Source organism: Meles meles, chromosome 2 (assembly GCF_922984935.1).
Source record: "Meles meles chromosome 2, mMelMel3.1 paternal haplotype, whole genome shotgun sequence".
Lineage (NCBI taxonomy): Eukaryota > Metazoa > Chordata > Mammalia > Carnivora > Mustelidae > Meles > Meles meles.
Window position 1 is genome coordinate 101,832,037 of NC_060067.1, and position 12,642 is coordinate 101,844,678.

Sequence of the window (12,642 nt, forward strand, 5' to 3'; positions counted from 1 at the left end):
CCATTTACCCACAGAAAGTGCAAGAGTTACAATTATAGTGTAACTTTATATACAAAGCAGAATTTCTTCCAGGAAATTAATATAATCCAGTATAGCAGTAAAGTATTTTTTGCTATTCTAGAAGGATAACATAAGCTTCATATTCTTAGTTTATCTGGATTTATATAAAGATCTAAATCATCTTTATATAAGCTATAATTAATTCAGGTTTCTACACATTCTGAAAGGTCATTTTTTTTTCTTTTAAAGATTTTATTTATTCACTTGACAGACAGAGATCACAAGTAGGCAGAGAGGCAGGCAGAGAGAGAGGAAGGGAAGCAGGCTTCCCGGTGAGCAGAGAGCCCGATGTGGGGCTCCATCCCAGAACCCTGGGATCATGACCCAAGCCGAAGGCAGAGGCCTTAACGCACTGAGCCACCCCGGTGCCCCTGAAAGGTCATTTATAAGTGAGGAGTATAAACCAAAGGATAATAAGGATGGAAATACTCCCATGTATTCTCTCCCAATATTTAGATGCTTTCATTCATTCTGGAATGCATCGTGTTGTTAAGAGCACAACCTCGTAAGTTAGATCATGCGAGTTCAAATCTTGGCTAGAGTTGTGTAAGTCTAGAAAACTTGCTGAAGCCCTCTGTGCCTTAATTTCTTCATCTGTTAAATAGAGATAAAGGTAGTACTTACCTCATAGAAATTGGTGGGAATTAAATGAATTGATGGATTTAAAGTTCCTGGCACTTAAAAATGGTAGTATCATTATTAGTGTGTATTTCTTTTTAAGCTGAGATTACAAATATTGAAGTGCAATCTCTGCCCTGTAGGGGACTTAGGAAACATGCTTAAAAATCAACTAAGTTTCGTGCCTGGGTGGCTCAGTCGTTAAGTGTGTGCCTTTGGCTCAGGTCATCATCCCAAGGCCTTGCAGTGGAGCCCTGCATTGGGCTCCCTGCTCAGCGGGAAACCTGCTTCTTCCTCTGCCCCTCCCCCTGCTTGTGTTCTGTCTCTCTCTGTCAAATAAATAAATAAAATCTTAAAAAAAAAATCAACTAAGTTTGCTGCGAACCTAAAACTGCTCTAAAAATAAAGTTTAGGTTTTTGTTTTTTTTTTAAATCAACTAATAACTTTACTACCCTCACTGGAAAGAAGAAAGCTGTCCCCTCATTGGGGCACACTGTAAAGAGCTTTGGGAATGTTCTTAAATAAAATGGAATTCTATTTGATATGACTTTGAGCCACATGGAAGAATCGAGAGTCAGAGTGTCTTATCCTTGCTGCTGGGCACTTCATGACTTCTCATTTTTGGAAAACAACTGCTGGTTCAGAGCCTAGTCTCTTCTTTCTGAGATGGGAAATTTTTCTGACCTAGTAACCATCATCTTTCTCCCAAATGCCTATCACTCAATAGGACAATGAGAGCCACAGCTCTGAATGTCTTACTCTAATTATTTTTGCAGTGAAATTGAGAAGAGAAACCAAAGCCATTTTGACTTTTGACTTTTGTGTCAAATGTGTCTAATTTTGTTGGTGTTCAAAGATGTGTGTGTTCTTTAAGCTATAGATTTGGATATGCTCATTGGATTAAGTCCCATAAATATAATGATTTGGTCTTTATTTTCCTGAGCTGATGAACCACTTGCAAGTTCTCCATCGAGAGAGCTTGTGTTTTCAGATGTCTTTAACTCATTCCACAGATATTTATTTATTGCCTACAAGGTACCCAGCACCATGCTAGATATTCATTTCTGTCGGTAAGTTGCTTCAGCTTTCTTAATGGAGAAAAGACTGAACAAAGGAAATTAACCCTGTTTATCCTTGGGCCCTAGCACATAGAATTTTGGACCAAATAAGCTAATTTGTATTTACACTAGTAGACACTTACTTTTCTACTTCCAGATCATTATTGGACAGCTATATCCTCTAATGATCTTTATAATGTATGGATTTTATGTATTTTATTTAATAGTGTCTATTTTTTTCATGAGGGTGAACCCGGGTTGCCTGGAGCAGTAGGACAAAACGGAATACCAGGGCCAAAGGTTAGTACAAGTGAAACCAAGCAGAATCATTTGAGATATGAGTTTTCATGAAATTGTAAGCTATAACAGTTTTTTATATCCCACTGGTGTTACTTGGATGGAATATTTGTTAATAGTATAACATGCTGCTGGATAGAAGTTTGTGACTAATGACTAAATTATGTGTATGAGTCTCATTAGCATTACAAATGCAAAAAAGCAAATAAGATTCAATTGTCAAAATCTCTATTCTGGGATATTTCAATAACAGGAAAAAAAGCCCATATTTCAAATATGACTCTTGTCATTTTGCCACTTAATAAGCATATTAAATCGTAGGCCATGTTAATACTGCCTGAAATGTGCATAATATTCACAAGATTTACTAAAGATGACTTTCACGGTACTACTGTGGTCTTTCTGCAGTATTTGGTCACCTCCAGCACATACAGAATATAACCAGTCAATAAGACGAAGAGCAGAATAAAGAATGTGACATGTTTTGTTGTTTTTTTAAGATGTTTACTTTCTTAAAGTAATGTCTGCACCCAATACGGGGCTCAAACTCACAATCCCTAGATGGAGAGTGGTACGCTCTACCGGCCGAGCCAGCCAGGTGGCCCGAGATGCGGCATGTTTAAAATTTGAAAACGGATATGGTCTGAATTACTAAATAGGGAAAACTTGCAATGAGGGTTTGGGGGAGGTCACAGATTTTCTTTTTTTCTTTCTTTCTTTCTTTCTTTTTTTTTTTTTTGAAGAACAAATGAATCTGTTAAATATAAAAAGGTTGGGAACAGTTTAAACCAAACAGGCAGACAAATCCCAAGTCCTTTGATGAGTGAATATCCCTTGAAGTACATAACTAATGTCTAATCCCGTCAGCTGTGCGGATGTGTGTCTGTCCCCACAGATGCCTGTCAGCTGATTTTACAGATCACATTGCTATTGACAGGCGCCTAGGACAGACCTAAAATTTATAGACCTGTCCTTTGTCCTGCAGGAGAGGAAAGAAAATATTCCTTCTGGGACTAAGGCCATTCTCCTGTCTTTTCCCCCTCCCTTGCTCCATGCTAAAAAGCCAAATGATAAGAGTTAATGCTTAATGCATGTTCTCAGTGCTAGTCTTCTGTTGCCTAGCAACCATCAGGATGGATGTTCAGCACTGAAAGGTGGCTTGAAATTCAGAAAGTCAAAGGGTCAGACTGAGTCCCAGCAATTGAAAAGAGTCTTGCCTCCAAACTGATTTTGAGGGGTTTTTAATTTTAAAAAACACAATAATCATCTTGAGCCAATTTTGTTAAGCAGCCTGATCTCATGGCAACACTTATTGATGCTTTCATAAGAGGAATATTGTTACGATGTGCATGATTTTCTTTAGAGTTCTCCCACTCCGTTGCCTGTGCCTTCCTGGGAAAAGTGAAAATAAGGATTCTCTTCAAAGCACAGTTTTGCATTTTAGTCCTCATACTGTCCCAGTCATCATTTTGAATAAAGACATTCTCCTAAACCCACGTTGACTCTGCCCCATTCTAATCTCTTTCCTGAAGGTACCAGTGTTGCCCAAAATATACCTGATTTGGAACATGCAGGTTATCAGCAGGTTAAAGAGAGTTCATGACACTCTGAAGGGATCCAAAGTCAGGCCTGTGTTCACAATCATGTTTGAAGAAGACAGATGGGGGAACTACACAGACTCTAGGCCCCTAAAATAATCCCTATGCTTGGGGCTGCTTTGAATAAAAGACCATGAAAGAATGTGCTAGTCCACCTTACTGATTCTGAGTTTGGGAGGAATAAAAACTTGAAAACTAAGAAGCTGCTCAAGACATTGAATTGGTACCACATTGTTCTTAATACCCCCAAAATGGTTTCTGGATGATAAATGCCTTTCTTTCATCTTTTAAAATCAAAGAATTAAGATTACATTTGATATTAATATCCATGCCCAATTCTTCAGGAAACTCATCTTGCAATTTGTTTTCAATATAGCAATTCTATGTTGGCAAAATAGAAAGTGTCGCATATAATTGACTTATTATGGTCAGTATCTGATTTTGTTAGGTGGTGTTTAATTGGGTGTTTTATAATTTAATGTGTCTCTCAATCTTTGTTCTTTTGCTCAGGGAGAACCTGGAGATCAAGGTGAAAAGGTAAGAATGATTCTGCCTGTAATGCCCCCACCAAGAGATATCAAACCTAACTGTATAAAAGTATGGATGTCTAGCTAGCCATAGGTACAGGTCCATAGATACAGAGAGATATAACAACCACTGTGCTTGTCAAACTGTTAATTAGTAGGAGAAAATAGTGTAATTCTTATGTATGGACAGAGGTTTTGATAAAAAGGTTTAATGGGGCACCTGGGTGGCTCAATGGGTTAAAGCCTCTGCCTTCGGCTCAGGTCATGATCCCAGGGTCCTGGGATCGAGCCCCGTGTTGGGATCTCTGCTCCGCGGGGAGCCTGCTTCCTCCTCTCTCTCTGCCTGCCTCTCTGCCTAGTTGTGATTTCTCTCTGTCAAATAAATAAAATATTAAAAAAAAAGGTTTAAAGAAATGGAGGGAAAGGGAACAAATTTGAACATTCTAGGACAAACTTCTAAATAGTATTCAGAAATCCCTAGGCCTTAAAAACTCGTTTTTGCCTACTTGCTAATGCCACTCCAGTGCTTTTCTAAGCATCTGTATCTCTCCTTACTGCTTCCTACGTCACGAAGTTAAAGAAATACAGATGTTTACCTGTAACAAAGACACTGGAAATTGCTCCACAAAGAATTCTTATAAAAAAGCAAAAAGAAACCCAAAAGGAGGCGGAGAGTGCCATATGTTAAATTTCTCACAGACGTCCTTCCTGACTACTTTTGGGGCATCCTGATTATTTTTAGACTCTCATTACATATTGTGGTGCTAATTTTCCTGGTTCTCATGCTATTTACTTTGATAATGCTTGAGAAATGTGCCTCCTATGTAGGAAGCTACCAAAACATTACATCATGCTCTTCAGAAGTGATCTGAACATTCTGATAAAGTAATATCATCACTTCTAATCCTAAAAGAAATAGCCCTAAAGATCCAGCACACTTCTTGAATGTAACTGTATTTTTCAGCACCGTGAAGCAAAAAATTAAAAAGACACTTATTTAAATGGAGGGAGAGCAAAGCAGAGGGAAAGGCTAGTCCAACCCTTCACTTCGTGACCACTCTGAGTCAGTCCTCCTCATAAGAAAGTCTGTTGTGTCTATTTTGGTTTTTTTTGTTTTTTTTTTTTTTGTTTGTTTGTTTGTTTTTTAAGATTTTATTTATTTATTTGACAGAGAGAGAGATCACAAGTAGGCAGAGAGGCAGACAGAGAGAGAGGAGGAAGCAGGCTCGCCGCGGAGCAGAGAACCCGATGCGGGGCTCGATCCCAAGACCCTGAGATCATGACCTGAGCCGAAGGCAGTGGCTTAATCCACTGAGCCACCCAGGCGCCCCTATTTTGTTTTTTAATAAAGGGATTTCCAAGCAATCTTTGAAGTATGCTAATAGGCTGCCTGTGAAAGTTTCCTCTTAAGAGATTATCCGTACATTTATTTGGCTTCCAACCAGTTCTTTGTAATTAACTTGAAATTAATTAGTCATCAGGTCACTCTTTTGTGTAGAAATTAAGGAGGGGAAAGGAGCAGGGCTAGCACCATCCCAGAGATTCATCGGAGAGAGCAACTCAGGCTGCCGGGCTGCTGTGGTGTGTCCCCCGCCACAGACAAACGCCTGAGCAGGTTAGCTGCTTCTTTATCTGAAACAAGAAAAGGAAACAGAAAAAAAAAAAGTAGAAGTCTCTCTCCCCTACATCTCTGCCTTCTTCCATGGAAACCATCATCAGTACTTGATGTCTTATGTAAAGGAAATTTTTAAAATGCTGCTGAATCGACCTCTTGGGAAGCTAAACAGAAGAAGGGCCTTCCAGCATAGGGAATCTAGGAACAATAATGCATTGTTACCGCTAACGGCTATCATAAACAGTTTATGCTGCATCAGAAACTGGCCTAGTTGTTTTGCACAAGCATAGTGTTTATTTCTTATAACCCCATAAAGCATTCTTGCCCTTCTGTTACACATGCGAAACATGACGTAGGGAGGATTTCATTTGCCCAGTAGGTGCTGGAGCTGGGCTCAGTCTCTCCGGCGCCAAGGTCCATGATGTTTCCACTATAACATGCTGCAAGACTTAAATGAAACAATTCAGCATTGAAGGAATCAAAGCATGGATAATGAGCGAATGACATTTTTTTTTCTAACGCTTTGCTTTGTGGTAGAAAGGAGATGTCAAGGAGGGACTAAGCACCGGAAATCTCAAAAATAACCCAGAAAGCATAAACCCTCCAATTTCTTTTACCATAATTAAAAAAGAGAGAGCATTCAAATAAAATACAGGGTGTTCAATGCACAGATGCAAAACACATAGGTGCAGACAAATTAGTCTTCTGCCCGCAGTTTTGAGGGCTGTGGTATGCACTTCTAAGCCCTGGAGATTTGATTTGAGCTGAACTTGAAGACACAGTAGGATTTACACAGAGAGGAGGGAAAAAGGAGGGCAGGAGCTCAGGGGGAAAGGAATGGCGGGAAGGAGGACAGGGAGGTGCTGAGCATGTGGCATATTGAGGGAATGGGCAGGAAAAGGCTTTCTTGAGGAGAAAAGAAATAATGTTGAGGAGGCTTCCGGTGCCAGAATGAGCTATTTGAATCAGCGAAAGTACTGCTTTCTGTTGATACCATAGAATAGTTTAAAACTGCTCAGCTATGTTCATTGTAATAAATTTTATTTGGACCACTTGATATCAGGCAGCTGCTCAAGTAAAAATACGTTAGCTCTGTAGAACATTTGCAACAGATTTTGGTATATAGTGCACATGAAAGCAAATTCAAAGTAATGAAAGCTACTTTGTGTAATGTCACCGATATATTTCACCATATCACTTTCCCCCGCTTAGGGAGAAGCTGGAGAGCATGGCCCCAAAGGTGACACAGGCGAAAAGGTACAGTGTTGTGAAATATGAAAGAGTATGTGTATGAACAAGAAATATTATTCCATGTATGCGAAAGCGGGAGATTTTGAGAAAAGTAAGTAAGTGGTAGTACCTTAATAAGATAAGATGGGAAATAATCCTACCAGTTTAGAGAATATTTGAATATCTAGCTTGTAAAGGGGATTGTTCCACAAACTCCTAGCTACAAATTTAAATATTTTAAAAATACAAGGTATGTCACAAATTCTAGAAAATGTGTAGCCCCGTTTACAGTAATGTGGTCTTCAAAAAGAAAACAATTTATTCATGTGTAAGTGGGGCACTCTCCACTCAAAGATGTAAAATAAAATTTCTAGAGTGATTCCATTTGTTCCAATTTAGGGAGAGAACAAGTCACAGGACTGGGATGAGATATACAAGTTTGAAAGTAAATGTCATTTGATTAGAGCCTCTAGTGCAATCTTAAAAATTTACCTTAACTTGAAATCTACTAAATGCAGATATTTTGTCAGCCTTTGCATTGCTTTTTTTTAATCCTTTAAATCGTTATTAGCATTTATATCACAGTGGTCTTGTGACTCATCTTCCTACCTCTTCTCATCCCCCTCTCCCCATCTATCATTCTAGCTTCTGCTTGGCTTCATGCATCACAGATATCTCTGGCATAAGAAGGGTATTTTATTGCACTTGTGCTGTAAAGAATTAAGAAAAAGATCTTTTAATCAACTGAAATTAGAATAGTCAGATTTTCATGAAAATCAAGCTAAGTAATTGAGTGATAAAAAAAGATTTATTCATTTAAGCTTAGAGTTGAGGATAAAAATATTTTGCTTTGAAAATTATTACAGTACAGATGGGTAATGGGTTAGTTGTAAAAGCATCCCCATAAAAGAGAAATTTATCTTTCTCATTCTTATAAATATTAATATAAATATGGCATGGATAATAGGAATGAATTAATGTCACCAAGTTGTAGTTATGTTTGCATTCGAGGAGCTGTCCAGAAATTAGAGTGGACCCTCAGTCTCTGGTAGACCAGGGTTTCCCACCCTCAGCATTATTGACATATTGGGCCAGATAATTCTTTGTTATGGGGGCTGTTGAATGTTTAACATCATTCTTGGCCTGCTGCTGCTGGATCCCATTGACTATGACAACCAAACCTATCTCTAGACATTGCCAAATGGCCCCTGGGGGACCACATCACTTCTAGTTGAGAACCATTGCTGTAGACTCATTCTCTGTATCTGTCAATCTAATTATCATGCTCCAATCAAATATGGCATGCATGAGATTAATACTTAATAAGACTAATGATATACTTCGATCACTCTCAGAGTCAGAATTTCAAACACCAGATATATAAATCTGGATGTTATATTTAACTTTCCTGTTTATACTTAAAACCAGAGGTCAGCAAACTTCCAATAAAGGGCCAGAAAATAAATATCTGAGGTTTCTGGGCCTTGTAGTCTTTGTCACAACTACTCAACGCTGTTGTTACAGTGTGACAGCAACCATTAACAATATGTGAACAAATGAGTATGGCTGTGTTCCAATAAAACTTTATTTCTGGGCACTGAAATGTTAATTTCATGGAATTTTCATGTGTCATGAAGTATTATTGTTTTTTTTTTTTTTTTTTGAGCCATGTTAAAATGCAAAAACCATTCTTAGCACGTGGGTCACACATATGCTGGTGCTAGCTGGAGTTGGCCCACAGGTCTCAGGTGCCAGTCCCTGTTTAAAGAAAGGAGAGCAGTTTTTTCAACTGAGAAAAGTTTATGCCGAATCTCAACTACACCTATGTGGATTTCTGTAGAAAATTTTATGCTTTACAAGATGCATTTTTAAAGCTTCATTTTTGGAATGTAGGCCAATAATAGTTTCTTTAATCACACATTTTTTAATTTCAATTTTCCAGATTCAAAGCAACTTTTTTCTTTGAAAAGACCAAGTCTATCTCAAGGGAATATTGTTCTTATTTTTTATTTTAATGCAAATCATTTACAATAACAATTCACACAGAGTAACTCTCAATAAATGTTAGCTTTCTTACCACATGGAAATTGAAATCAACTGGATAGGTTGTTTTCTTTTTTATCAAAAAGTTTTATTAGTCAACTGAAATTAAGTACCAGAAATGCTGCAGTTAAAACGGAAATCATTTTTATAAACTTTCAGTGGGCCTAAACCGGGGATTGTAAATAGGAATCTGTAACATATAATATGTAATCTGACCTATAGCATTCATCCCGAGAATGCTGTAATTGGAATATAATTTTTGATGTGTTTTTTAAAACATTTCCTGCTTCTGTCATATAATTTGTTTCCAGTATGTTGGAAACACTCTTCTCACGGCCTTTGGGTTCAGTATGTGAAACTCATTCATCATTTACCAAGTTTGAGATGTAAAATAAAAAATGCTTTTTTTCCCCCCTGCCATTGATGTAGTAAATTACGTCATTGACTGATTCACTGTGATAGGATTTTTTTTCCTTTTGATCCAACTCTGTGCCTTTGGATGGTAAAGTAATCGAAACCTTTCCAGACCGGTCATCTGGAAATGCTGTGGAACTGTAAAAACTACTAGGCTGGGTTTTGTCCACGGTGAGCAACTGTGCTATACTCTAGTCTTGTGAGTAACACGCCAAAGAATGATTTCAGTCATGTGTGGAGTTACTACGCAAAGGTTATGTTCTGCTCTTTGGAGCGTTAATCCCACCGACAAACGTAGACATGGATTTGTTATCTCTTCCGAGCAACTTGAAAGTAGGCGTTGGTGCAGCAAGCTGAATGGTTTGGTCACCCCACTCTATCATTCATAATTCAGTCTGCTGGGCCTGACAGGTGCCTTCACTTTCTCTGGTCCCTCTGTATCCATTCTCAGAAACACTGCCTTCTTGGCTTATGCCTATATAGCATCATTGATTTGCATCCTCTGAGCCTTTTCTTTTCTTTCTTATTATGTTATGTTAGTTACCATATAGTGCTTCATTAGTTTTTGATGTAGGGTTCCATGATTCATTGTTTGCATATCAGAAGTCGCACCGTATTTGGAGCTACCACCAAATTGTCTCTTCTTAAAATCATGCGTGAAGATCTATCTCAGTGGGCCTCTGCACCCCCGGTCAGTGCGGGCCTCTCTAACTCAGCACATGTGGTTGCCTCAGCTTAGAACACTCTTCCTGCCTGTCCACTCCTTCCTCCGCTTTCTTTTCTTTAGTCCCCTGAGACAACCTTTGTTTATAAGTCATTTCCCTCTGGCAGTCATTTCAGTCTTCTCCAGATTGGTTAGGTTACCTACTCTAGTCTCCCACAACACTCTTTTAAATCCCTTTCATAACTGTTATCATGGTTTATTGTAATTCCTTGTTTAGTTGGACATCCAGCTCATTGGGAAAGAAAAAACACACAAGTAAACAGAAACTATATGATGTCAGACTATTCCCAGCACCAGTCTAAGTTCCTGGCACATACTTGTAAGATAATAAATATTTATTGATTAAACAACCTGTTTTAAGAAATTTTGTTTTCCTTTCAACTGTTTTTTATTTTCATGGAATGGTAGAACTTTTTCCTGTGACGTGCATTTGTTTATCATGTCTTCTGCTATATACAGAGACACAGGATTTCCCAAGCATGAGAATCTCTTCCTATTCCAGATGTTTCTTTAAAAAAATGGAAAGAAGGGAAGAAAACGATAGTATTTTTTATGCTTTTAATCAGTAATATTTTTTTGTATATATATTAGTACGTGGCTGTCATGAGCATAGGCCAAGGGCAGGGATTGTAACTGCATTGCCCCCCGATTTCACCCACCTCCCCCCATCCCATCCCTGCAAACAGATCATGGCTGGCACTTACTCCGTGCTCAACAAACACTTATTGAATGAATTAGTAAATGATAGAAATGTCACCACATTCACTTGATTTATCCACTTAGATTTTACTAACACACACACAACATGATATACTAACTATTGTGTTTGAAAATAATCACACCCAAAACAGAAACTCTCTGTTTTGAATGATCACAAGTCAAATTCATTTCCCTCAAGTGTCTTCTCAAAGGATTTTCCCATTTGGGACTTGCCCTGTGGAAATGTGTTTCTAGACCAGCCGACTTATAAAACGAAGAGTATACTTGAGACATAGTTGGATTTTTCTGCCTTTAATCCTGTATTCATTTTCATTTTTGGAGGAATGAGGATTATAAGCACTGACGGTCTTATTTCCACGACTTGCAGGACTAGCCTTTAAAATGTTTAACTTATGACTGTCTTTCAGCAGTTGTCTTGCCACTTAAAAGTTATAAAAATTCCTCAAGTTTTCACAGTCTAAGTTTTTAAAAAGAGAATTAAAATATCATTCATAGTCGCCTCAAATGAAACTGCTCCAGTTTCCACAAGTAAATCAGCCTTTCAGGAAACTGTCTTTCTCTTCATCCACTTCCTATGAGAACTAAATCTAGTCCTTAGTCTCATCGGTAGATTATCCAGCCACTTTCCATTAGGACATTAAAATAAAAAGGTTTTAAACTGTGGTTAATACTAGCAACTTCCTTTTATTTTTAAGTTTACTGCAACGTTTATGCCCTTTTGTCAAAATGAAATAAACCAATAATTCTTATTCTAATAAAAAGAACATGACAATGGAATTTAGGAAGTCCAAATTTCCCTTATCCTCTCGTTGCTTCAATTTCCTTATCTATTAAGTAAAAATAGTCATATATGCCCTATCTCATCAGAATTTTATGGGGTCTAAATGAGAGGAGAGAAGGGACTTAGCAAGTCAAAATTGCTTTTAGGAATACAAAGGTCTCCTTGTGCAAAATATTACAAACCAGATTCATTGGTGTTGATGGCTTTCAGATTTGATTTAGTAGAAATAAGTATTATTTTATTAGCCACATTTATTTCACTCCCCATTTGGAACTCAGCTGAATGTTAGTGATCAGAAACAGAGGTCAGTATAAAGTATTTAGGGCCCTTATGTTTTATCATGTTTTAATTTTTCCTTTGGTAATAACAATTACAGACATCAAAGAAGCTCACATATGTATCAGTTTCTTCAGTAAACTAATTCATGATTTCCTTCTCCTTCCCAAGTTTTCTTCCCCCCTCCTAAATTTTTTTCTCATTTTGATCCTTGACTGCTGACTTGTTTAAAACATTCTTTTTGAGATTTGCTCATTCTTTTGCCATAGAGGTGTTGAATATCTCCTATGAGCTAGGCACGGAATAAAAACAGGCACTGAATCTCTCCCCATGTGGCTGATTGTTTGATGAAGGAACAGACAATGAATAAGCAGAAAACATAAATATGTAATTCTGAAGTGAGCTTTGCAGGACATGAACAGAGCTCAATGCTGGATGGGAGGAAGTTGTATGTGGGGGCGTGTGTCTGAAGTTGGTTGTTGACGGGTTCTTTGAGGCAAAGCCATATAAGCTGAGACCTCAAAAAAGAGAAGGTGCCAACCTGGGGAAGAGGTGGGAAGAATTGGGTGAAGGGGACCAGTGCTCCATGGACGGAGGCCCGAGGCTTCATCTCTGTCTCTAAAAGAGGGTGATGCGCAGCTTCCTCAATCCAGAACAAGGAACCAGGGCCCTGGAGTTCC

The 12,642-nt window shown here is 38.2% G+C and overlaps 1 protein-coding gene across 3 annotated transcripts in view; it reads left to right on the forward strand.

Annotated features, from left to right (window-relative positions):
• Positions 1–12,642, forward strand: part of COL25A1 (collagen type XXV alpha 1 chain) — a 467,999-nt gene that overhangs the window by 383,338 nt on the left and 72,019 nt on the right. For all 3 annotated transcript variants that reach the window (XM_045995538.1, XM_045995543.1, XM_045995552.1), the window contains exons 13-15: positions 1,984–2,037; positions 4,143–4,169; positions 6,987–7,031. In XM_045995538.1, coding sequence (XP_045851494.1) covers positions 1,984–2,037; positions 4,143–4,169; positions 6,987–7,031 — 126 coding nt within the window. The remainder of the gene's footprint in view (positions 1–1,983; positions 2,038–4,142; positions 4,170–6,986; positions 7,032–12,642) is intronic.